This window comes from Pan troglodytes, chromosome 1 (assembly GCF_028858775.2).
Source record: "Pan troglodytes isolate AG18354 chromosome 1, NHGRI_mPanTro3-v2.0_pri, whole genome shotgun sequence".
Lineage (NCBI taxonomy): Eukaryota > Metazoa > Chordata > Mammalia > Primates > Hominidae > Pan > Pan troglodytes.
The window spans coordinates 196,871,329-196,898,156 of record NC_072398.2 but is presented as its reverse complement, the minus strand read 5'-3'; the positions used below and the strand labels follow the sequence as shown (position 1 = coordinate 196,898,156).

Below are 26,828 nucleotides of genomic sequence, written 5' to 3'. Positions count from 1 at the left end.
ATGAGGTCAAGAGATCGAGACCATCCTGGCTAACACAGTGAAACCCCGTCTCTATTAAAAAATACAAAAAATTAGTTGGGCGTGGTGGCGGGCGCCTGTAGTCCCAGCTACTCGGAGGCTGAGGCAAGAGAATGGTGTGAACCTGGGAGGCGGAGCTTGCAGTGAGCTGAGATTGCGCCACTGCACTCCAGCCTGGGCAACAGAGCAAGACTCCAACTCAAAAAAAAAAAAAAAAAATGCTGTGAGGAGACTCCAAAAGGGAGGAGTTTGGGAGGCAGTGAGGGTTGAAAAACTGCCTATTGTGTACAGTGCTCACTATTTGGGTGATGGATACAACTAGAAGCCCAAACCCCTCCATTGTGCAATGTATCCATGTAAAGAACCAGCACATGTAACCTCCTAATCTAAAATAAAATAATTTTTTAAAATGTAGTGAAAGCAGTAATTGCAAAACTTGTACTCATGAAGTTTTTATTTTTATTTTTTTTATTTTTCAGAGACTAGGTTTTACTGTGTTGCCCGTGCTAGTCTTGAATTCCCAGGTTCAAACAATCCTCTTGCCTCAGCCTCCCGAGTAGTAGCTGGGACTACAGGTGGATGCCACTGTGCCCAGCTCATTAAGTTTTAGACAATAAACATGGAAATCCCCCAGGTGATGCAGGCAGAGAAAAATCTGCTGCAGGCCTCTTGGTGGTCTGGCCCCACTGTCTGTGTGGGAAGGGAGAGGAGAGGAGGCTATCATGGGATCAGTAATGCTATGATACGTACACATTACATACATACACATGATACATACATGCACAATTAATGACTGTTCCTGAGCTCAGTGACTCCTTCAGTGTCTTTCTACCACACCTGAAATTCCCAGTCTAAAATGTCTGATGAGTTGGCCACAGATGAAGTGTCATCACAGGCACTAGAACTCTCTGGAAAGGTCTGAGTTACTGAGTCTTAAGAACAGAAGGGCAGGAAAGGACGTAAACAATGTTTCCGGACCACGTAAGCATCTATAGCTGGTGGCTCACATACAACAACCCTGTAAGACGGGTAAATGTCACCTCCATTTTATAGATGAGGCTCAGAGAAACCAAACCTTGCATGAGGTCATAGCATTAATAAATGTAGAGCCTAGCTAGGTATAAATCTAGGTCTGTCCCCACTGCACCCTTCTGTCTCACAGGAAAACACTGAGAGAGGAGGTGACCTACCTGCTCTATCTACCAGACAAGCGAAGAAAAATGTCAGTGCAGCAAATATCCTGGTAGGCCCCAAGAACACATTTTACTGGAGACTGAAATTCACTGCAGACTGATTTGGTTTGTTTTCTGTTTCCAAGGCAGACACTGCGGAGTCATCCTCCATTCCTTTCTTTTTCTTACTCCCAGTCCACTGTCCCTATACATCCACTACTAACTCTGGGGATAACTCTTTCCCATAGCATCATACACAGCCATGCCATCTTTACCCTTCATTGCTTTAGTCCAGACTACTGCTGTCTCTTTCCTTGCCCCACGGTCGCCAGTCTGCCCTCCACTCCAGTGCATTTTCCACACTGCCACCAAATCATGCCAAAATCCTCTGCTTAAAAATTTTTATTGGAAGGGTATCCACAAAAAACCTACAGATAACATCATATTTAATGCTAAAAGATGAAATGTTTTTCCCCTAACATCAGGAATAAGTCAAGGCTAGCCACTCTGACCACTTCTATTCAATATTATACTGGAGGTTCTAGACAGCACAATCAGGGAAAAAAAGAAATAAGGGGTATCCCGATTGGAAAGGAAGAATTAAAACTTTTATTCACAGATATAAACGAACTGAACTAACAACAAATTCAGCAAGGTCACAAGATACAAGATCAATTTACAAAAATCAATTGTATTTCTATATACTAACAATGGCTAGTCCAAAACAAATTTTTTTAAAACCCATTCACAATAGCATCAAAAAGAATAAAACTTTTATTTAAAAAATTTCCATGTCAAGATGAAGAGGAACGATAACATGTTAAACTCTGCCTTGCCTGACCCCCTAAATTCTCATGAAAATGATCTAAAGTATATAAAGAGATGGAATATCTACATTAACTTTGGAAACCAAGGAAAAGAGATAGATACCTACATGCTACAAACACGAAGAAAATTCTACAAGATAGAGTCAGTAAGACCTACCTAAGACAAAAGCTAGCTAGGCAGGATGTTGACAGAAAAATACAGCTTAAAACATGCTCTAAAGAAGCAACTTTAAGCACTAATAGAATAAAAATCACAGAAAAAACAAAGAAAACTTGCACTAGAAGACAGATAAAAGGAAGTAACAGTAAGGAAGCTTAAAAGTAATAGAAAGCATTAAGTATAATAGAAGAGCAAACATATCAGTTGTTACCAAAAAATATGAGTGAACTAAATTTTCCTGTTAAAGGATAGTGACTCTTAGCCAGGATTTTAAAAAATTTAACTACTGTGTATATTGTGCTAAGAACTATTCCTAAAACAATAATATAGATATATTAAAAATAGAGAAATTGGCAAAAATGGACCCAATCAATGCATATCTGAAAGAAAAAAAGAGTGTAATATTGGTACAGAGTAGAATGTAAAGCAAAAAAAAAAAAAAAAAAAGAGAGAATAGGGAATAACTACAATTTTCATATTGGAAATATATATATATATATACAAAATTCACTCTGAAGATCTAATGTTTGAAAATATGGATGTGCTGAAGAGTATAGGATCACAGTATATAAAATAAAAACTTAGGAATAAAAGGAGGAACTGATATAAACTATAGTAAGAATGTGAGAGCAATATATTGCCTATCGGCAAATATCAGTTAGGCAATAGATATGAAATTAGAAAAACTGAATGATATTAATAACATAATTTTTTCACCTTTCATACACAGAATATCTTTCTTCATAGAATACTGACAAAAAATGATCTTATACAGAGGGAAACAAGTCAACAAATTCTCCAAAGTAGAAATCATAATCTAATCATAAAGAAATAAAGCTAGATAATAATTTCTAAAGTATAAACAAATATTACTTGAAAATTTAAGGGGAAAACCCTAGAGTCAAAGAAAGAACAAAATTGCAATTAGAAAATCTTTCTAAAATAACAACTGGCCATAAAAATTTATGGAATATGGTCAAAGCTATACTTAGGGGAAAATGTCTCAATGTTTTTATTATCAAACAAGAAATAATAAAACTAATTTAATTTACAATATTGGCAAAAGAGCAATATTAGCCTAAGGAAAGTGAGAGAAAAGAATAGATAAAGATAAAAGCAGAAATCAATAATTTACATAAAAGAGAATAAAATGGATCACCCTAGCATTGGAACTTTAAAAAGACCAATAAAACAGGCAAACTTCTGGCAAGACTAACTGAGTGGAAAGAAAGAAAGAAAGAAAGAAATGCACAGAAGCAGATGTGAGAAAGGGATGTGACCCAGACACCATGGAGAAAGAAAGGTTGAGTGGGAAAACTGTGTACAACCTTAGGATAATAGACTTGACACTCTCAATAAAATAGGTGATTTTATTGGTGATTCCCTGGACTAACACACACACAAAAACTGATTCATGAATAAGAAGAAAATCTGAGTAGATTAAAAATCATGCAAGAACATTAAAAAAAAATTCACAAAGACCCAAGGGTCCCCACCAAGCATGCTTGCTGCTGCCTCTCCACACCCCCAGAGTAGCACCATTCCAGTATCAAGGACGTCATCTTCCAATGTTACTTGGACTGTCCTCTAAGGTCATTTCCCCTCCTATCATCCTCCCAGGTGTGAGCTCCTCTGGTTCCAGGTCAATAAAAGGCAGTGGTCGTCCCTCTCCCTCCTCCTCCCCCTCCCCCCCCCCCCCGTCTCCGTCTCCCGCTTTCCATGGTCTCCCTCTGTTGCCGAGGCTGGACTGTACTGCCACGATCTCGGCTCACTGCAACCTCCCTGCCTGATTCTCCTGCCTCAGCCTGCCGAGTGCCTGGGATTGCAGGCACGCGCCGCCACGCCTGACTGGTTTTTGTATTTTTTGGTGGAGACAGGGTTTCGCCGTGTTGGCCGGGCTGGTCTCCAGCTCCTGACCTCGAGTGATCTGCCTGCCTCGGCCTCCCGAGGTGCCCGGATTGCAGACGGAGTCTCACTCATTCAGTGCTCAATGTTGCCCAGGCTGGAGTGCAGTGGCGTGATCTCAGCTCGCTACAACCTCCACCTCCCAGCCGCCTGCCTTGGCCTCCCAAAGTGCTGAGATTGCCGCCTCTGCCCGGCCGCCACCCCGTCTAGGAAGTGAGGAGCGTCTCTGCCTGGCTGCCCATCGTCTGGGATGTGAGGAGCCCCTCTGCCCAGCCGCCCAGTCTGGGAAGTGAGGAGTGCCTCTGCACGGCCGCCACCCTGTCTAGGAAATGAGGAGCATCTCCGCTTGGCCGCCCATCGTCTGGGATGTGAGGAGCCCCTCTGCCCAGCCGCCCAGTCTGGGAAGTGAGGAGTGCCTCTTCCCGCTGTCATCCCATCTAGGAAGTGAGGAGCGTTTCTGCCTGGCCGCCCATCACCTGGGATGTAGGGAGCGCCTCTGCCCGGCCGCCCCGTCTGGGATGTGAGGAGCACCTCTGCCCGGCTGCCCCATCTGGGAGGTGAGGAGCGTCTCTACCCGGCCGCCACCCTGTCTGGGAGGTGAGGAGCGCCTCTGCCCGGCCGCCACCCCGTCTGGGAAGTGAGGAGCGCCTCTGCCCGGCCGCGACCCCGTCTGGGAACTGAGGAGTGCCTCTGCCTGGCTGCCCCATCTGAGAAGTGAGGAGCCCCTCCACCCGGCCACCCCGTCTGGGAAGTGAGGAGCCCCTCCGCCCGGGAGCCGCCCCGTCTGGGAAGTGAGGAGCGTCTCCGTCCCGCCACCCCTTCTGGGAGGTGGGGAGCGCCCCCGCCCGGCAGCCGCCCCGTCTGGGAGGTGGGGGGCGCCCCCTGCCAGGCAGCCGCCCCATCTGAGAGGTGAGGGGCACCCCCGCCCGGCAGCTGCCCCGTCTGGGAGGTTGGGGGCACCTCTGCCTGGCCGCCACGTCTGGGGGGTGGGGGGCCCCTCTGCCCGGCCACCCCATCTGGGAAGTGAGGAGCCCCTCTGCCCGGCGGCCACCCCATCTGGGAGGTGTACCCAACAGCTCATTGAGAACGGGCCATGATGATGATGGCGGTTTTGTCAAATAGAAAAGGGGGAAATGTGGGGAAAAGAAAGAGAGATCAGATTGTTAGTGTGTCTGTGTAGAAAGAAGTAGACATAGGAGATTCCATTTTGTTCTGTACTAAGAAAAATTCTTCTGCCTTGGGATGCTGTTAATCTATAACCTTACCCCCAACCCCGTGCTCTCTGAAACATGTGCTGCGTCCACTCAGGGTTAAATGGATTAAGGGCGGTGCAAGATGTGCTTTGTTAAACAGATGCTTGAAGGCAGCATGCTTGTTAAGAGTCACCACCACTCCCTAATCTCAAGTACCCAGGGACACAAACACTGCAGAAGGCCGCAGGGTCCTCTGCCTAGGAAAAACAGAGACCTTTGTTCACATGTTTATCTGCTGACCTTCTCTCCACTATTGTCCTATGACCCTGCCAAATCCCCCTCTCTGAGAAACACCCAAGAATGATCAATAAATACTAAAAAAATTAAAAAAAAAAAAGAAATCAAGGAAGCAGAGATAGAAAACATAGGTAGCTCTTTGGAGAATTGTCTGGCAAAGGGAGCAGAGAAGTGAGGTGGCATTTGATGAAGAATGTGTGGTTAAATCACACACACAAAAAAATGCAGCATGGAAAATGCTGCTAGGACTCATCTGATAGAACCAGAGAGGCTGAGATGTAGGAAAGAGGGGCCCCCAAAGAATCTTCTAGCTCTCGCTCTTTGTCACTCTCTGTTCAACCTTATATATCTGTCTTTTAAGTGATGATTTTTTTCCCTTATTTTGTTCATTGTTGTAAATTAATTATGAGTGGAACATTCAATAGATTTCTCAAAATCAAAATTAGGTTCATTTTTCCTAATTCAACTTCTCAGTCCACTGAAATATTATTTATCCCTGGGATAAAGTTCTGGCCCTACTTAAAAATGATCTGAGCTTGGGCAAGTGACATAACTAAGTTTGCTACAGTTTCATTAAAATAGGCTTAGTAGTAACACTTAACCATAAACTGTTTTAAGACTTAAATGACACACTAGTAGGCTGGGCATGGTGGCTCATATCTGTAATCCTAGCACTTTGGGAGATGGAGGCAAAGTGGATCACTTAAGCTCAGGAGTTTGAGACCAGCCTGGGCAACATGGTGAAACCCTGTCTCTACAGAAAGAGTACAAAAATTAGCCAGGCGTGGGGGCTCATGCCTGTAGTCCCAGCTACTTTGGGGGCTGAAGTCGGGGGAGTGCTTGAGTCCAGGAGACAGAGACTGTAGTGAGCCGAGATTGCACCACTGCTCTCCAGCCTCACTAGTAAAGCACGTAGAACAATGACTGATACACATTAAAGACTCAATAAATATTAGCTGTTGCTGTGGCTATTGTTGTCATCATCAATCAAAAAAAAAAAAAGGCAGTGGTCTCCTTCTAGTCCTTCCCCTTTGCTAAGCCTGTGTGAAATGAATTAGAATAAGCAGATCATAAAGATGACAGAGATCAGGACCACAAGCAGGGAAAACCCAATGAAGGTTCAACCCCAGAGCCTCATCCTCATGGCTGATTGGCCAGGAATGCTGTGCCGTGGCTGGGGACACATCTGATTCTTCTGCATCCTAAGGACAAGAGGAAGCCTTCCGTGCCAGAACCACTTCTCCAGGTCATGGAAACTCCCACCCTTCCATGCTAGAACACAGGCCAGACCAGTCTCTGCTGAGTCTTCCATACTTCCTCTCACAGTCAGAAAACCCAAGTGTCTAACACCAAAAGCAATAGCAACAAAAGCCAGAATTGACAAATGGGATCTAATTAAACTAAAGAGCTTCTGCACAGCAAAAGAAACCACCATCAGAGTGAACAGCAACCTACAGAATGGGAGAAAATTTTTGCAACCTACTCATCTGACAAAGGGCTAATATCCAGAATCTACAATGAACTCAAACAAATTTACAAGAAAAAAACAAACAACCCCATCAAAAAGTGGGTGAAGGACATGAACAGACACTTCTCAAAAGAAGACATTTATGCAGCCAACAGACACATGAAAAAATGCTCATCATCACTGGCCATCAGAGAAATGCAAATCAAAACCACAATGAGATACCATCTCACACCAGTTAGAATGGCGATCATTAAAAAGTCAGGAAACAACAGGTGCTGGAGAGGATGTGGAGAAATAGGAACACTTTTACACTGTTGGTGGGACTGTAAACTAGTTCAACCATTGTGGAAGTCAGTGTGGCGATTCCTCAGGGATCTAGAACTAGAAATACCATTTGACCCAGCAATCCCATTACTGGGTATATGCCCAAAGGATTATAAATCATGCTGCTGCAAAGACACATGCACACATATGCTTATTGCAGCACTATTCATAATAGCAAAGACTTGGAACCAACCCAAATGTCCAACAATGGTAGACTGGGTTAAGAAAATGTGGCACAAATACACCATGGAATACTATGCAGCCATAAAAAATGCTGAGTTCATGTCCTTTGTAGGGACATGGATGAAGCTGGAAACCATCATTCTTAGCAAACTATCACAAGGACAAAAAACCAAACACCGCATGTTCTCACTCATAGGTGGGAATTGAACAATGACAACACTTGGACACAGGAAGGGGACCATCACACACCAGGGACTGTTGTGGGGTTGGGGGAGGGGGGAGGGATAGCATTGGGAGATATACCTAATGGTAAGTGATGAGTTAATGGGTGCAGCACACCAACATGGCACATGCATACATATGTAACTAACCTGCACGTTGTGCACATGTACCCTAAAACTTAAAAGTACAATAATAATAATAATAATAATAAATAAATAAATTGTACCCTTCCACACTAACAATGATAATCACGTTTGCATTATACATAATTATTTTCTTTTGGTGGGGGGAATATGTGGTTTTCTTTGACAGCACAATCAGAATTACATTATGGCAGACTCATCACAAATGTAGGTCAAAAACAGTTCAACTTCCTGCAATAGTTGGTAGTCAATTCTAAAACAAGATGGTGAGAGGAGACAGAAGATTTTTTGAGGTTTAGGGGGAAAAGAGCTGACCATTTGAAGGTGAGATATGAACCCCTTTCTTTGTTTAATTCTGGTATACTTATTTTTACTGCTGCTTAACTGCCTATTATTTAATAAAAATTAGAACGTCATTTTATTTATGAACAGACTTGTAAACAAAGTCCATCTCTTGGTCAGTTAGTTTATAAATTTGTCTGAGGTGAACAAAGACTCTTTACTTCTTCCCCACTAGGACCACACAACAAATACCACAAACAAGACTGCTCTGGAAACACTTCCCACAGACTGTGTGAGAATGTGTGTATGGGGTTGTGTTTCTGTATGTCAATCTCCATTTCAAAACCAAATTGAATTTCTTAATTACTGTGGCTTATGCAAATAAAATCCTAAGTTTCCTGGGAAAAAAAAAAAAAAAAGAAAGAAAACCCAAGTGTCAGAAAACAAAGACTCGACCACACATGTGGGGACTCTGCCTTAAGAGCAGGACAAGCTTAAATAACTCCAGCAGGCAGAATTGGAGAATTTGCCTCTAGCTGTCCACACCTCAATCAGTGCCCCATTGGTTTGATCTGACTTTCTATCTTTCAAACATGCATTCGACATTCATCAAAAGTCTACACAGGTGCCCCATAGATGGTGTCACATGAGCTCAAAATCTGATGGAGAAGACTGGCTCCCTTGTGACCACATCTAGTCTTACATTTTAGGCACCATCCAGTCCTAGTCTCCCAATTTTGTATCTCTAGCCCTGACAGCCTTGAACTCAAAAACCACACATTCAAGTGCACGTTAAATGCCTTCTCCACCTGGATATCTAATAGACATCTAAAATTTTATATGGCCAAACTGAATCTTAACTTCCAGCTCCTCCTGTTGCTGTCCCCATCTCAGGAAACAGCTACTTCTTTCTATAATCATTAAGGCCAAGCAGACTGGAATCATCCTCATCTCCTTTCTCCCATAGCCCGCACCCAATGCAACAACAAATCCTGTCCACTCTGTGTTTGGAATACAGCACAGAGCTGGCCATTTCTCATCATGTCCCCACTTCCAGGAGACCCAAGCCTCCTTCTTCTCTGCCCTGAACAGCAGCCTCCAGCCTCACCCCTTTCACTCCATTTTCCCCACGATGGCAAAGGCCTGTCACAGCAGGTCCCTTTTCTGCTCAGAACCCTCCAAGGGTTTCCTGTGCCTCAGGATCAAGGCCAAAGTCCCTGCATGGCCTATGAGGCCCTGCAGGATCTACCACCTTCTGCCACCTCCCAGCCTCACTTTTTCCCTTCCAGAACTCCTACCCACTGGCTCTGTTCTAGCCTCTAACCACTGACCTCCTGCATACCCTCCTTTGCTTGTGAGAGGAATTCAAACTAGCAGAGCATAAAGACAACACCTGGGATGATCTAGAATGAGGATTCCAAAACTGCAGGTCTTCCTAGTCAACATGGCTGGCTTGGCCTGAGTGGGCTGTGCCACAGCAAGACCATCCTCCAAACGGTGGCCCTGTATACACCCTTTACATTTCCTGTGCCCTTAGCCTAGAAGCTTTCCCTAGATACCTACATGGGATACCACACCATACATGATATTCCATGATTCAGCTCTCTGCTCATAGCTGTCTTTCCCCTCAGAAAGACCATCCCTGACCACCCTATAAAAACCAGCAATCACAGCCATAAAAAAGGATGAGTTAATGTCCTTTGCAGGGACATGGATGAAGCTGGAAACTATCATTCTCAGCAAACTAACACAAGAACAGAAAACCAAACACTGCATGTTCTCACTCATAGGTGGGAGTTGAACAATGAGAACACATGGACAAAGGGAGGGGAACATCACACACCGGGGCCTGTCAGGGGGTTGGGGGCTAGGGGAGGGATATTAGGAGAAATACGTAATGTAGACAACTGGTTGATGAGTGCAGAAAACCACCACGGCACATGTATACCTATGTAACAAACCTGCATGTTCTGCACAAGTATCCCAGAACTTAAAGTATAATAATAATAATAATAATAATAATAATAATAATAATAAAGCCAGCACTCCTGCCATCACTTTCTTACCCTGTGTGCTTTGTCTTCATAGGACCAGACATGTTAGATATTTCCATGCCTGCCTCCCCATTAGCATGTAACCTCCATGAAGGCAGTGGCTTTGTTTTTCTCACTGCTATTCCCCAGCATCCAGGCCAGTGTCAAGACAAAATAGGTACCCATGAAATATTTGTGGAATGAATGATTGAAGAGGACCCTAGCCCTTTACCAATGTTTCACAGAACCCTGCTGAACCTCAAGGCAAGATGATTAGCCCAGTCTTTTCTGGGAGAAGCTGCAGAAGGGGTGCAGGGGGCCCCAGATGCCCCCCTGCCTCTGCTGCAGGCTTCCCAGACTCACTTCTGCCCAGAGGGGAAAGAGAAGAGGGCTGAAGACTGTGCAGTAAATGTGTGTGTGACCCTGCTGCAGGAGCTTGGAAGCCAAGGGCTGAGATGCATCTTAAACAAAGCTTTGAGGTTAAACATTTGGCTGGGAACCACTCATTAGTGTATCATGTCATTAGAAGCAATTAGCACCTCCGGCTCCCCAGGGCTTGGCTTGTAAGCCATTAACCCTTTGGCTTCCTGTAGAGCCGGGAAGCCACGCTGACCTGACCTGGACAAGGCTTGTGACAGACCCTGGCTGGCCTCTGGGTCACCTAGAGAGTTTTGACCCTGGGGTCTTCACCTTTGCCCCAGAAAAGTCTGCCCTTTCTGCAGAGGTCGGAAGCCTTCCTCCCATCTCCCTCCTGTAAGCTCTTCCCCTTGGGAGTCAGCTCAGGGGTACAGGAAGCCATCTTACTCTCTCCATGGGGATCTCTTCCATCACAGGGATGGGGGTTAAGAGGGTGAGAACTCCCCCAAATTCCAGAGTCTACATCCACAACCAAGGCCTTGGAAATGCAAAGCAAAGTCCAGAAAAGTATTGATGGTTTCAAATACTGTGATGCAAGACGTATTCACTGCATCACTATCAGCCTTCAACACCCATATCTGTTGGTTCCAACTTATATTTCTGTGTGTACAAATAATACACCCTGTGCATGAAAAATCAGTTTCAAAAGAAAGAGCTGAATTTGTCTAGAACCCTCTTGTGTTTTCTCTCTAGTCTTCCCAAATGTCCTACTCATCAATCCTCCCAACCGGAAACCTCTAAGCAAGAGACATGAATTGGAAAACCAGAGGGGTTGAGGGATGGCTTCATGAAAACAGTGGTCTTTGTTGATGACCATAAACTTTTCACTTGAGAAAGATCTTCCTCCTAGTGAGCTTGGCTCAGAGCCCAGCTGTTTGCTACAGGGAAGGTGGGCAGCATGGTACCTCATACGCAGATTCTCTGGCTGGGGTGGACCATCAAACACCGACAGGACATCAAAGTCCTCTTCCAGGGCAAAGGACTGGAACACAAGCTGGATTCTGTGCTGCTCTTCTGCGGTGATGGTCCACGTGCAGTTGGCGTAATTGGGGTAGCCATATGGGAACCCTGGGCTCTCAACTGTCCCATTGGGACCGTGCAGTTGGAACGTGCAGTTCTGGCCTGGGAAAGAGAAACGGAACAGTTCAGAATAGCCAGAATAACTCCTAGAAGCTTCTAGAGAGTCAGGAGCAATGTGTTAGCAAATCATGAACCCACTTTTCCAAGTGCTTCCCATGAGCCAGCCCTGTGCTTGGCACCGAGGGAGGTACAAAGCGTGACTAACGTTGACTGTCGGCTTGCTGTGTGCTGTGTGCTGTGTACTGACCAGGTGATACATTGTGTATCATTTAATCAAGGCTTACAACAACTCTATGCAGTAGAAAATTAAGGCTTTGAGAATCTGAACTACACAGCCACCAATACCAGGCTGAACTCAGATTTGCCCTCTACAACATTGAATGTCAGAACCACAATTTCAAACCTTCTCCATTGTCTGCAACCTCCTGGCTCTCAGCTAATTCCTCTCCCTCACTCTCCATAAAAAATAAAAGCCATTCCTAAGGATTCCCTTGTCTTCCCAATGCCAAACCCTTCTAGCCTATCCCATGCTGTCTTCATTCCTGCTACAGAGGAGCCACCTCTTCCTCCATCTAAATGGACTCTTGCCAAGAGTCTCGACTCTTCCCTACTCTTCAAGAACAGTATACGATCCTGTTTCTCTCTAACGTGTGTTCAGTCATTTCCTCTCCACTAGTGTCTTCTCATTTTAAATGTGCTCAAGACTCTATCATTAAGAAAACAATTCCCTACCCCACTCCTCGTCTCCCTCCAGCCTTGTCTCTCTCTCCTTCACAGCTAAATTTATAGAAAACACAATCTGTCTATACTTTCTATCTCCATTTCCTTACTTCCCACTCACTCTCCAACCCTGTCAATTCTGCCTTCTGGTCCCATTGATCCACCCAAACAGATCTACTACCCATGGGCTCAGTGGCTATTTTTCTGTTTTCTTGTTAATTTACTGCTCAGTGCCTCTGACTGCTGTTGCTCACCCTCCTTTCAGAAACACTCCTCCGGGCCAGAGCATCTCAGACCTGACTGTGCACACGCATCACCCAGGGATCTGTCTCAAATGGAGATTCAGATCGACACCGGGGTGGGGCTGGAGAGACTGCCTTTCCACCTTGCTCCCCGGTGATGTGATGATGCCTTCTATGGGACCACACTTTGAGCAGCAATGCCCTGAGCTTCCTCCCACAATACCATACTCCTTTCCTGCTCCTGCTCTTTCTCTGCCTCCTTTCAGTCTCCGTGCCAAGGCCTCTGCTCCTCTCTCCGATTTGGGGGACTTCCCACTTGTGCATTGGTTATTCACAACGTCGTGATCCAGGCCAGCCATCCCTCTGTGCGCCAGGCCCATCACCCCTTTGGGATGCTCTCGATGTCCCCCCACCCACTCTCTCCTCTTCTGTTGCCTACCCCCCAACTCAGTGAATGGAATCATGCCTCCATCTCTTTATCTAAGTAAGGCTCACCTAGAAGCTTCCTCTTCTTCACAACCCCATGGCTAATCTACCACTCTATCTCTATCTCCGTCTGTCCCCACCCTACACCAAGCTCATTCCTAAACTGCCGTATTAACTCCTAACTGGTCAGCCACATTTGCTCTGGTCCTTGCCAATCTGTTCTTCACACTGCACGCAGAAGGTGGTGAGGTCATGCCAACCTCCCATCTGCCCCAAACATTCAATGGCTCCTCCTTGCTCTTCAATAAGGAAAATTAAAGTATACAAGGCTTTCCACATGGCCTGGCCCTTAGTGACCTCCCAGCTTCATATCCACCAGCTTTCCAGCCAAATCCTGCCTGTTTCTGTCCTTTGTATCTGCCACACTCTTGTACTGCAGAGCCACAGGACCTTTGCGCGGTTCTCTCTGCCTACAACACTCTTAGCATACCCATCTTTCAGATCTCAGCCTAGTGTCCTTCCTTGGTCAGGTCAAGCCCACTACTACACAGTGTCATGACACCGTAACTTCTCCTTGATGGTACTTATTATAAAAGTAAATCTCCATGCTTCCATGTGATTGTTTCACAAGTATCTGTCTTCTCACCAGGCTGAATGCTTCATGAGAGCAGACACCACATGTGAGTTTGCCCATCTTTGAATCCATGTCCCAAGCTCAGTATCAGGTACACGGTAAATTCTCAATAATTTAATATTTTGTTTGTATTTACTTAGTGTTTGGCTAGACACTCTCCTAAAAACTTTACCTATATTGACTTGTCTAATCCTCACAACAGCCCTATATGGTAGATACTATTACTATCATCTCCATTTTACAGAAGAAGAACTAAGGCAGAAAGAAATTAAGGAATGGGGCCCAAGTCACTGTTACACAAAGGTGGGATTCAAACATAAGCATTCCACTTCGAATCCATTTTCTTCACCATGATGCTGATAAATTGACTCGACACTAATTTTTTTAAAGCCCATTTTAGGGATTAACCGACAAAGGACAGTTAATCTCTAAAGGACTTTAATATTAAGAAATCTCTTAATACGAAGTATCCCATTAAATGAGAAAAAAATGTTAAGGTCTTCTGAATAAATCCTAAACAGGCATTTCATAAAATTAGGCATGTAACCCTGATTAAAATAAGCATTCAAAACTAGGAAAAAGAATATTTCCTTACTATGATAAAGCTTCAATTTTAGAACAATACTCTACATTATACTTAAGGTGAAACACCTGATTAAGATTGGGAACAAGACAGAGGTGCCACCATCACCTCTGGGATTTCACGGCTTATTGGAAGAGTTAACCCATGTGACACAAGAAAAAGAAATGAGAAAAGAGGAAGCAAAATTATGGTTTGTAGATGATACATTAATATACCTAGAAAACCCAGGAGAATTCATTATAAAGCTATTACAGATAATATGAAATTTTAATAAACTAGCCAAATGCAAAATAATATACAAAAATCAGTAACATTCCTATATGTCAATGACAGATAAAAATATAAAGAAAAAAGATCTTGTTTATGGTAACTACAAAATGCATATAGTACATATAAACTTAACAAGAAGTGTGCAGGCACCATATGAAAATGACTTTTACAGAGGGATAAAAAATTTGAATAACCGGAGAGACATAGCATAATCTTGAGTGGATACAGAAAGGTTAATTTATGATATTAACCTCTTGACAAGTTACAGAAAAGTTAATTTATAAGTTTAATGCAATTCGGATGAAAAGCCCAATGACCTGTTTTAAGTTTGGTAAAATGATACCTAAGTTTAACTGGAAAAATAGATTGTCACAATGCATTTTTTAGAGAAGACAGTAAATTTAGCAGTCTCATTCCACAAGATACTAAACAGCATCATAAATGACACTTATGAAAATAGTGTGGGGGTGGTCCAGGAGTAAACAGGTAGGACATGAAATGGTATTGCATGAATATCTTTAATGCACATAAAAATGGAAATATGTATCAGGCAATATTAAAAAAAAATTGAGAAAAGAAAAAGACTTTTGCTGGGTCAACTAATAAACTGTTTGGGAAAAGAATTAAGTTATCTCCTCGAATCGCACCATATACAAAAATAACTTCCAGATGGAGCAAAGAGTTACATGGTAAAAAAATAAAGTCATAAAATAATGAGAAGAAAACCTAGGTAATTATCTGACTGTGATTTTTTAGCATAATAGCTGTGGAGGATACTACAAGATTGATATTAAAAGTATGCATATGTCAACAACAGAAACAATATCAGAAAGCATACAAAAATGTTAGGAGAAAAGTAATATGGTGAATATAGAAAGAATTATTACTAATACTTAGGGGGAAAAGTACTATTAGTAATAATTGGACAGGATCTGAACAAATTAGTTCACAAAAGAAGACATAAATGGCCCAGAAGCCAGAAAAATAGCCAACCACAGTGATAATGAAATAAAGCCTCTAACTCCACAACTTTCAGAGAAGCCCTGAGTACACTTCCTTGAACTTTCCCTCACTGGTACAGGTACCAGATTTACTTTGCTCCTGTCCCTAAAACCTGCCTGGTAATGTCACTGCATCATGCCATTAATTCCTTCATTCATTCATTCCTCTAGGATAGACCCTGTGATAAGCCATGGGGACCTGGATCATAGACCAGAAACAAGTAAATCAAAGTATGTCATTGGACAATACCATGCTAGAGGGGTACACAGAGTGGTTCTGAAGTATAGATGCCACAGGAGCCACATCTTAAGGGCCTCCCCCATTCGTGTTGTGGACAACCAATGAAATATCAACATTCACCACCATCTCCAGCATCCCAGACCTCTGCCTTGGCTCAGACCTGCCAAGGACAGGAGATTCTGATTAAGAATCTGGGTGTGAATGGCATCTTCTGCTATAGAGAAAGAAGTGAAGGAGTTCAGAACAGAGCCTCTGGGAACATCTCCCATGTAAGGGGACAGAAAAGGTGACAGAGCAGGGAACAGGTAGAATAGTCGGAGAGGATCCAGAGGGCAGTTCCATGCGGGAGAGGGTGACTCAATGTGGTGAACAGCACAGAAAGACTAAGATGAGGGTCTTGAATGAGGTCACTCTGTCTGGTGTCTAAATAGTCCCTCTGGAAGCAATGCCAAGAGCTGGAGCCTTGACCTGGTCCCTGCTGCATCCCTAGTGCCTAGAATTCAATAAGTATTTACTGAATGGATAGATCAATTTCAGCAAAGGCAGGTGGGAGGATGGCAAGGTGGAAAGAGGGCAGATTGTAATAGGCAAGATTGGCTGATGAGAAGGTGGAAGGCCATTGTATTCTAAACAATAACTTCTACATTGTAGAAACTTTGAAAAATACAGGCAAGATTTAAAAAGAGAAAACTGATTATAATCTCTTCCTTCCAGAGGCAACTGCTGTTAATATTTTCATTTTTCTGAGATTTTTTTCCATGCATATTTCACATTGGTGAGATAACACCGTATGTATAATTTTGTGTGCTACTTTTTCAGTAAGTTATTCTTCAATCTTCAATTTAAAAAGGCAATGTGGACTTGTAATATGCATAGATATGCACATACGCAATGCAAGCATAAAAAAATATATATGCAGTCTCCCTCCTCCCCACCCAATCCAAAATTACCGAAGTTAACAGCCAGGTATGTGTCCCTCCCTCACCTTCTTCTCTCTCATGCAAACCACACAGACACATTCTGGGAGAATTTTGATTATTTCATTTAAAAAATAAAACTGTAGTTTAGCTCATTTTTCTGCAACTTGCTTTCTCACTTAACAATACACCGGGGACACGTTCCAGGTCAGTAGATACAGATCTAACTTATTTTTTATATGAATGTGTAATATTCCATGCCATGGATGTATCTCAATTTATTCAACCACTCCCCTGCTGATGGCCATTCAGGTCATTTCTCGGTTTTCTTTTGTAACAATTCAGTAAACATTATAACATGAGCATTCCCTAAGATACTGAATCTGTTCATAAACAGCATTTTAAATGGATGCACAACGTTTCAATGTATGGTTATACTAGAGTTTAGTTAGCCATTCTCCTATCATCAAACATTAAAATTGCTTCTGGATTTTTCGTTCCATTGTAAATAAGACCTGGACCCTTAGTTAGATCTGGTGATAGGATGCTGGTCAATGCAGTGGAAAATGCTTTTCCACGGCCAGAGTCCCAGAATAAATGCTCCCCTATACAGTAACTGCCTCCAGCTTTGGTTTCAGGTGGGGTCGGGTAAGGTACTGTCCACATTAGGCTGGCTGACCTCTCTCAGGGATGGCTAGAAAGGGTTAGAGGCCTGACTCATTTGGAAACCTCCCTGAAACCAATGTATGTTAGTAAGTTGAAGAAGTTATAACCCAGAGCAGCTACTCCAGATTGAAATGTGAATGGAATGGGAGCTCATGCCAAAATGGCTTTGTCCTTTCATGCCCATGAAACGTTGAATTTCTTTCAAGAAAAAGGCTACCCGTTCTTCACTTCTAGTGACTGATGTTCTGCCCTGTAGATGGGAATGCTGCTACTGACCTCCATTTTGACGGCACCTTGCATTTCTCTCTAGCCAGGATGGTCTGCCTTCTTTCACTCATGCTTTGAGGCTCTGGTCAATGCAGCTACCCCCATCAGGCTCCAGAACAATCTCAGAGAACTAGACTCCTGAAGTCATTGCTCATTCATTTGTTTTGGATGATTTGGATGATTTCCCCAGGACAGACTTCCAAATAGCAGATGACTGGGTCAAATGGTATGAACATTTCTGAGGCTTTGGCTCTGGGTTAACAATATCCTTTCTAGGAAATGTGCACCCATTAAACTCTCAATAGTTATGTCTAGGAATACCTATCTCACAGCACCTTTGCCAACCTTGTGTATTGTCTTATTTGGAAACTTTTTGCCTGCTTATTAGGTGCAAAAAATGTGATCTCATTTTACTTAGTGATGTTTTATGACTCAGATTCAACATCTTTTTCACTTTTTCTAATAATTTTAATTTATTCTTTTTGGAACTAGCTGATCAAATCCTCAGCTCATTTTTCATTGTGGTATTTTTTCCCCTGATTTCTTACCTACTTATCTATTTTCTATATGTGTAATATATTAATCCTTTATGCATCGCATGTGCTAAATATGTGTTTTGTAGTTGTTTGGCCTTTTAATTTTATCATGTTTGACATACTGAAGTTTCTAAATGTTATATACTTAAATCTTCTATTAGGTCTTACTACTTTTCTTGTTAATTTGTACTAACTCTTTATAGAGTCATAATTTTAATCTTTTGTCATATTTGTTGCAAATATTGTTTTCTACCTGGTTGTGTGCTTTTTGTTTTGTTTAGATTTCCCATGTAGATTAAAATGTTCACTTTTTTTTTTTTGAGACAGAGTCTTGCTCTGTCACCCAGACTGGAGTGCAGTGGCCCCATCTCAGCTCACTGCAAGCTCCGCTTCCCAGGTTAATGCCATTCTCCTGCCTCAGCCTCCCGATTAGCTGGGACTACAGGTGCCCGCCACCACGCCCAGCTAATTTTTTTTATTTTTAGTAGAGACGGGGTTTCACTGTGTTAGCCAAGATGGTCTCGATTTCCTGACCTCATGATCCACCCGCCTTGGCCTCCCAAAGTGCTGGGATTACAGGCATGAGCCACCGCACCTGGCCAAAATGTTCACTTTTTATAGGCAGTCACATTTATCTCTTTTTTCTTGGTAATATTTTTCCCTTGTTCACATTGAGAAAGACTTCTCTCAACTAAAGATTGGTTGGCTTCTCATCTCACTCAACATAAAAGCCAAAGTCCTCACCATAGTCCTCAAAGCTTTAAATGAATGGGTACCCAGATGCCTGTCCACCTCTTCTCCTATCTCTTGTCCCCTCATCCCTGTGGTCCAACCATATCCCTGTGATCCAGCCATATCCCTGTAATCCGGCCATGCTGGACCTTTGCATTTGCCAAGACTTCAGCCCAGAAAATGTTTCCCCAGTAGCCATGGGACCCTTACTTATTTCCGGTGTCTAGTCAAATATCACCTCCTTGGAGACTACCCTAAGTACAATTCAGACCTGCTTCTCAAGCCAGGTGTTCCTGGTGCCTGCTTTATTTCTGTTGATAGCACTTAGCACCTCTGCCATATATTTTCCTCTTGTTAATTTTCTGATGCACCCTCCCCAGTAAAATACAATCTCCATGAGAGTGGGGCACCATTTTTTTCTCTGCTCTATCTCCAGCTCGCAGACCTGAACCTGGTACATAATAGATGCTCACAGAATAGTTGTTGGTTGAATGAATGAATAAATGAATATTAATTGCCCACCTAGCATTCTGTGCTTGGATTGTTCCTTCACTCGGCTAACTCCAGGCATTTTCAAACTCATTACCTTCTCCAGAAAGCCTTCTGGGAACTCTCAAGACACCATCAAGTATTCGTCCACTCCTTGTTTATCATTCATGATGAATGTCATTGCCTTCATCAATGGTGATATAATGATATGTTTATGTGGCTGTCTCTACCAGCAAACTCCTTGAGCTTTTTTTTTTTTTTTTTTTTTTTTTTTTTTTGAGCCAGATTCTCGCTCTGTCAACCAGTCTGGAGTGCAGTGGTGCGATCTCGGCTCACTGCTATCTCCGCCTCCCGGGTTCACGCCATTCTCCTGCCTCAGCCTCCTGCGTAGCTGGGACTACCGGCACCCGCCACCACGCCCAGCTAATTTTTCATGTTTTTAGTAGAGACGGGGTTTCACCGTGTTAGCCAGGATGGTCTTGATCTGACCTTGTGATTCGCCCACCTCGGCCTCCCAAAGTGCTGGGATTACAGGTGTGAGCCACTGCATCCGACCCTCCTTGAGCTTTTCTTCAATTTTATTTCCATCACCTAGCCCAGTACTTGCCCATAGTAGACACTCAGTACACATTTTTAAATGAATGAGTGAGTGAAATGAATTAATCTTTTGTATTAGGTTGGTGCAAAGGCAATTCCGGTTATTGCCATTAACAGTGATGGCAAACACACACACACACACACACAATTACTTTTGCACTAATCTAATATTCAGAAAATACTCACCAACTTCACTTATCTGTGTATTTATGGTTTATTTTGGAAGTGGCTTAGTGGAAAGGTTAAAAGCATGGGTTTTGGAAACAAAAGCTTTGGGTTCAAATTTCAGATTTGCCACTTAATATTGTGTGTGGGCAACTTATTTAAACTCTTTAAGCCTTAGTTTTGACATCTTTAAAATTAACACCCACTTCTAGGATGGTTGTACAGATTAATGTGATATCTGCCGAGTTGCTAAATGTTCAGTACAGAACCTGGCACAGCAAACACCACCTAATCTTTCAGTAAAGATTAGATGCTTTTCTTTAAGTCCCAGTCACATCTTGTTAAGGTTATTCCAGACATTTTACGCACTTTTTGCCGCACTAGTGAATGTCATTTTTCTCATTACTTTTTTCTAACTGGTTTTTATGATATACAGAAAACCTATTGATTTTTATACATTCATCTCACATCCAGCTAGGTTTCTGAACACTTATTAATTCTAAAAATTTCTCAGTTGGTTCCCTTGGGTGTTTTAGGTACACAATCATGTTGTCTACAAATAATGATAATTTTAAGGAGATAACTCTTTTGAGAAGTTTGGCAGGAAAATTCAATTCAATTCTGCAAATATTTATTGACTGATAAGGTCAATTTTGGACAAATTTAGTTGGAGATGCCAGTGGGACATCCAGACGGAGATGGCCAGAAGGCAATTAGGGCTGTAGACTGGTGTTTGGGAGTGCAATCTGGACTGGAGATATGGATTTGTTGAAGCCACGCAATTAATGAAACTGCCCTAAGAGGAAACACAGCGGGGAGCTGCAGATGCTGGATAAATCATCATGCCCGCTGAAGGTGTCTCACCTGCCACACAGAGCGCCAGCTGGACACCTCAAGTCTACAATCAGCCTCTGGCCCATCACTATGCATGCCTTCTGGCAGGGGCACCTTGTCTGCTGATGAGAGAGGCAGGGGTCAAACAGTATCTTTGGCTCTCTACAATGATCCTTTAGGAAAGGACCAAGAACTAGGTCATTAGGGATGCTGGCACTGAGCCTCATTTTAGCCCCTCTCCCCTGCACAGCATGTGCCTCAGTCACACCACTAATTTGTCACCTGCAGTGTTTGGCCCTTTACCTCATACGCCCTTCCACTGCAACCTTCTCAACCTAGCAAATCTAACTCACGGTCCCAGGCTCAGTTCATCTCCTCTAAGGAGCCTCCTCTAGTCTGCAGGCAGTTACTCTTCTCTCTCCGCTACCCCCATCTCCCTATTTCGTGCATTAAGTGCTGGGTGACACAATTATCACAGATGTTTTTAATGAAGATGTGCACTATTTTTTTTTTTACTACAGATCTTAACAATCAGAGAGATTTCTGTGAATGTGCAGTAGTCTAATCCAGGGTTTCTCAACCTCAACACTATCGACATTTTGGGTGGGATAATTCTTCATTGTGGGAGGCTGTCCTGTACATATAGGATGTTTAGCAGCATCCCTGACCCCTACCCACTGAATGCCAGTAGCACCTCCCAATGTGACAACCAAAATCTCTCCAGACATTGCCAAATGTCCCCTAGGGGGAAAATCACCTCTCGTTGAGAACGACTGGTCTAATTCTTAGCCATATTGGAGTTCCTAATGAAAGTTAGAAATACTTTTTCTAGAATCACATACATAGGAAGCTAACCTTCTGCCGTTTTCATTCATTTCAGGGGATTAGCAGGCCAAAAAAGCCTATCCCTGGACCCCCATGACCTGAAGTCCTTCATCTTTGTTGTGCCATGCCCTCCTTGGAGCCTCGTGACACCATCTCAAATGGTGTCTTAAAATATGTAAAACAAAATACATAGAATTGCAAAGGAAATCAGCTAGATTGAAATATAGTTTTTAAAATATACTGAAAATCGATCATATACTAATAAGTGCTCCTTTATTAATGCATTATTAGTAAGATCTAGCAGTGGGCCTGATACATATTGTAGTTTGAAGCATAAATGCTACTTCAAGATAATTGTAACAACCGTAATGTTCTATGGAAATATCTGTGATCTTACCAGCGACAAATTCACAGGTACTGCTAATACCACTTCTGTGTTTGTTGCCTATCTTCATGATTGGTAGAAATGTTGTTTCAGTAGGAGATTAGTGAAAATAATGCAATTGTCCTCATCCAAGTTAGGGACCCCATGGATTCTATCAAGAACCCCAGAGGTCCAAGACAAATTCAGTCTTTCATTCAGCAAATCTGGGGAATGGTTGGCTTAGTTCCAGGATGTATAGGTGGGGGTGTTAATGGGCAGTAGGGAGTTGGGGGAGATGGGAGGGGCAGATTGCATATAATATGGTCCATGCCCTCAAGGAGTTCACAGTGGATTGTAGGAGACAGACATGGCCCATCTTACTAGCCATCTCCACGTGACAAGTGGTTCAGGGAAACCATGTTGTTCAATCTTAGGGGAACAGAAAGGAGCACAGACAAACCTAGGACTGGTGCTTTCATGCAAGTCTGAGAAGGGGCCAACATTTCTGTGGTTCACTAACATTATCTCTCTAACATTTGCAATGACCCTTTTGAAATGGCTGTTACAGCCCCACCCCCATCATATTACAGGTGAAGAAACTAAGGCTCTTCAAGGTTTAAAACATGTTCAAGGTCAAACAAGTAGCAATGGAAAAGCTGAGATTCAAACCCAGATCTGTACAAAAGCAAAACCCAGGCTCTCAACTCTACCACCCTTCCCTCTGCCAGGCTGCAAATATTTCACACACATCATCTCAGGACATACTCCCAAAGCTATAGTCCTGGTTCCACTCTGCACCCAGCACCAGGGGTCGGAGCCTGGGATTTATTGAAAAGAGCTTAGCACAGTTGCTGTGCCTCAGGGACCTGGATACAAAACAGGGTCTCCTTTTTCCTCTCAAGCTGGGGATGCATGCAACAAAGGCACAAAACAATGCATGGCAGGTGGGGTGAAGCAGCAAGCCTGTCCCTGTACCATATCCAATTGCTCCGTGGGAATAATCCCATGCCACTCAGCTTCCTAATTCTAACTCCAGGCTTTCTGATTCTCCTGGACATGTTTAACATGGAAGCCACCACTGCGGACCAAACATGATTTTCCCTGCATGGTGATACAGATGCAGTTCATTTTCCATCATCCTAAGCCAACACTAGTCAAGGGTTGTTTATTATTTTGACAGGGAATCCTGGACTAGCAGAAGCATCTCTGCTTTACTGATTCTCATTATGCCACAGCCCTGGATCAGCAGCAAGAGAAAGGGCCAGGTATCTCTGGGGCCAGGGGCCTCTGCCAGGCTGATTCTACTCCTGTCTGGGTCTTTCAGAGTGAAAACAAGGAACTACCATTGAGTTCTCCCCAGCTGAGAAGATGCCTGAGCTATGGCTTTGGTCCACGGGACAATGGCTAAGCACAGGAACAGACTCATGAAAGTTGAGGGCTTAGCAAATGCTTGATTCATTCATTTACTTATTTTGAAAATAGTATTAAGCACCCACTGTGTCCCAGTGAGTGCTTCCTGCCCTCATGGAGCTTACGGTATAATAATAATAATATATTATTAAACATTTTTTCTGTGCCAAGTACTGTCTTACACACTGTACATATCATAATTCATTCCATCCTCACAACCATATGAGATGGGTACTATTACTCTCCCCATTTCATAGGTAAGGAAACTGAGGTCTAGGAAGGTTAAGTAATCTGCCCAAGGTCAGACAGCTGATAAAAATAGAAATAGGAATCAACCGAAGGCAATCTGGTGCCATATCCTGTTTTCTTAACCACTACTCTATCATAGATGATGGATGGATAGATGGGTGGGTGGATGGATGGATGAAGGGTGGCCAATGTAGTAAGCTAAACCCCTTTCTACAGCACTCTCATACAGCAAAGAACTTCGCCTTAGGTAGCCCTTTCCTCAAGTGTCAGTCATGTCAGTTAGAACTCCTAGGCTTCTGTCCCATTGCCTGACATTTGGGGAATGAGTCCACTATGGTGAGGTTCAGCACAGCGGCAGAAAGGGGACCACATGGGGACGCCTGAGCACATTGAACTTCCCAGAAGAAAAAGAATCATAATAACTCGGGAAATCGGAGTGAATTGTCAAAATATGTGAAACCAAGCCTATGCTGCTGTTTCTCTCACCATGAGAACCTCATGAGGGCAGGACCACGCCTGACTCATTGTTAAATCCCAACACAAGGCTTGGCATTTCATAGACACTCCATTAATATTTGTCAAGTAAATGGATTAATTTGTCTGCTTGTCAACGGTGTCTTTCTTTTTTCTTTTCATTTGTTTCTTTATCCATTAAAAACACATGGCTCCTGTTTTATCTGGTGGAACTGGCCTCATCCCTAAAGAAAATAGGCAACTTCAAGCCCTGTGCCCTTATGTGAGACATATTTGAAAATTAATTTTAAAAATGAGAGAGAGAAAAAGAAAACAAAACCCTAATGAGAGAGAGAAAAAAAAAAACACCAAAACCCTAACATAGTGCCATGGAATCAGAAAGCCTGGGTTCTTAACTCTGCCTTGCCACTGGCTAGCAAGGGGTATGGTCAAGTCCCTTAGTCACTTAAGGCCCCTGCCCCTCTATCTATGGAATGAGGTTCTCAAGGCCACATTCACAGAGATGCTCTGATGCAGCTAGCCCAAGTGAGTTGTTGGTGCCTGACTGGAGCAAGAGTAGCCCTGTCCATGGTCCGGAACCGTAAATGTCCTCAGGCGAGGCTGTTTCTTCTGCTCCTAAGCCAACGGGGATGCCTGTCCAACCTCTCCCATAATTTCTGCACCAGAAGAAAAAGGAACTACAATGATAAGAAAGTAACAAAGAGAATTGGTGAGATAAAGGAATGAAGGGATAGAAAGAGGGAAAGAGGCTGAAGAGGGAAAGGGGTGAAGGTAGAAGAGAGAGCACTGCAGCTCCATTCAGAATCCTGAGTGCCCGAGACTCTGTCTTCCTGCCTTGGGCCAGACGGAACCACAGTAGAGGTGATTTGACACAGGAGTCCTGGGATAGGGAGGGCAATCCTTGCAAGGTGTACTCCCGAGATGTTCCTGGCACTTATTCTTCAGTAGCCAATGACACAGAGGAGGACAGGTGGGAGGCTAACTCTCTAGAGATGAGGGGTGGTAAGACTTGAAATCAGAAAGCATGAGGGCCAGCATCAAGGAGGGCATGACATGTGGTCACCAGCTGTTGGATGCATCCTCTTGTTTCTCCATAGCAGCCCAACCCCCTCATTCCTCTGACAGCTTCAGACTGGACATCTACTGGGAATCCAGAAGGTTCACTCATGAAAACAGTGGCAGCAGATCCAGGGCAAGATCAATCCAGATCATTCTGTAAATTAAGGCATTCAAAGGTCATCTGCAATTTCACTTTGCTTTCCCAATCTTCAGCAGACGTGTTGCTCATTTTACATACAAAGGAAAGGGTTTTGTGTTTTGATGCCCCCAACTGCATGTTTGAATTGTATGAGCACTGATGGTGATTTGAAAGTTGTTCCTATCAAAAGGGAGAGCTCAAATCAGCTCCCTCTGCTCAAGCAAATTAGTGATGGGGTCAGTATGGCCCTGGCTCAGCTCAGACCAGTCTAGATGCCAGCAGGGGCTCATCATTAATGGACATTTGGCATCTTCATCATGAAACTTTTCCCAATCCAGAATGGTATTGCCTACGTTGTCCCCCAGAGTTTTTACAGTTTTTGGTTTTACATTTAAGTCTTTTAGAGCTTCTGCACAGCAAAAGAAACTATCAACAGAGTAAACAGACAACCTAAAGAAGGGGAGAAAATATCTGCAAACTATGCATCTGACAAAGGTCTAATATTCAGCGTCTATAAGGAACTTAAACAAATTTACAAGAAAAAAATAAACAACTCCATTAAAAAGTGGGCAAAGGACATGAACAGACACTTTCCAAAAGAAGACATATATGGGCCAGGCACGGTGGCTCATGCCTGTAATCTCAGCACTTTGGGAGGCCAAGGCGGGCGGATCACGAGGTCAGGAGTTCAAGACCAGTCTGGCCAACACAGTGAAACCCCATCTCTACTAAAAATACACAAAAAATTAGCCGGGCGTGGTGGTGTGCACCTGTAATCCCAGCTACTCGGGAGGCTGAGGCAGGAGAATCGGGTGAACCCAGGAGGTGGAGGTTGCAGTGAACCGAGATGGCACCACTGCACTCCAGCCTAGGTGACAGAACGAGACTCTGTCTCAAAAAAAAAAAAAAAAAAAAGACATATACGAGACTAACAAGCATATAAAAAAAGCTCAATATCATTGATCATTAGAGAAATGCAAATCAAAATCACAATGAGATACCATCTTACAGCACCCAGAATCGCTACTATTAAAAAGTCAAAAAATAACAGATGCTGGCAAGGTGATGGAGAAAAGAGAATGCTTATACACTGTTGGTGAGAGTGTAAATTAGTTCAACCATTGTAGAAAGCAGTTTGGTGATTCCTCAAAGACCTAGAAATAGAACTATCATTCAACCCAGCAATCCCATTACTGGGTATATACACAAAGGAACATAAATCATTCTACCATAAAGACACACGTTTATGTTCATTGAAGCACTA

At 43.3% G+C, this 26,828-nt stretch overlaps 1 protein-coding gene across 5 annotated transcripts in view; it reads right to left on the bottom strand.

Annotated features, from left to right (window-relative positions):
• The window catches only part of CSMD2 (CUB and Sushi multiple domains 2), a 643,557-nt gene that overhangs the window by 561,797 nt on the left and 54,932 nt on the right, over window positions 1-26,828 (bottom strand). For all 5 annotated transcript variants that reach the window (XM_016958744.4, XM_063782964.1, XM_016958727.4 and 2 more), the window contains exon 2: window positions 11,550-11,766. In XM_016958744.4, coding sequence (XP_016814233.2) covers window positions 11,550-11,766 — 217 coding nt within the window. The remainder of the gene's footprint in view (window positions 1-11,549; window positions 11,767-26,828) is intronic.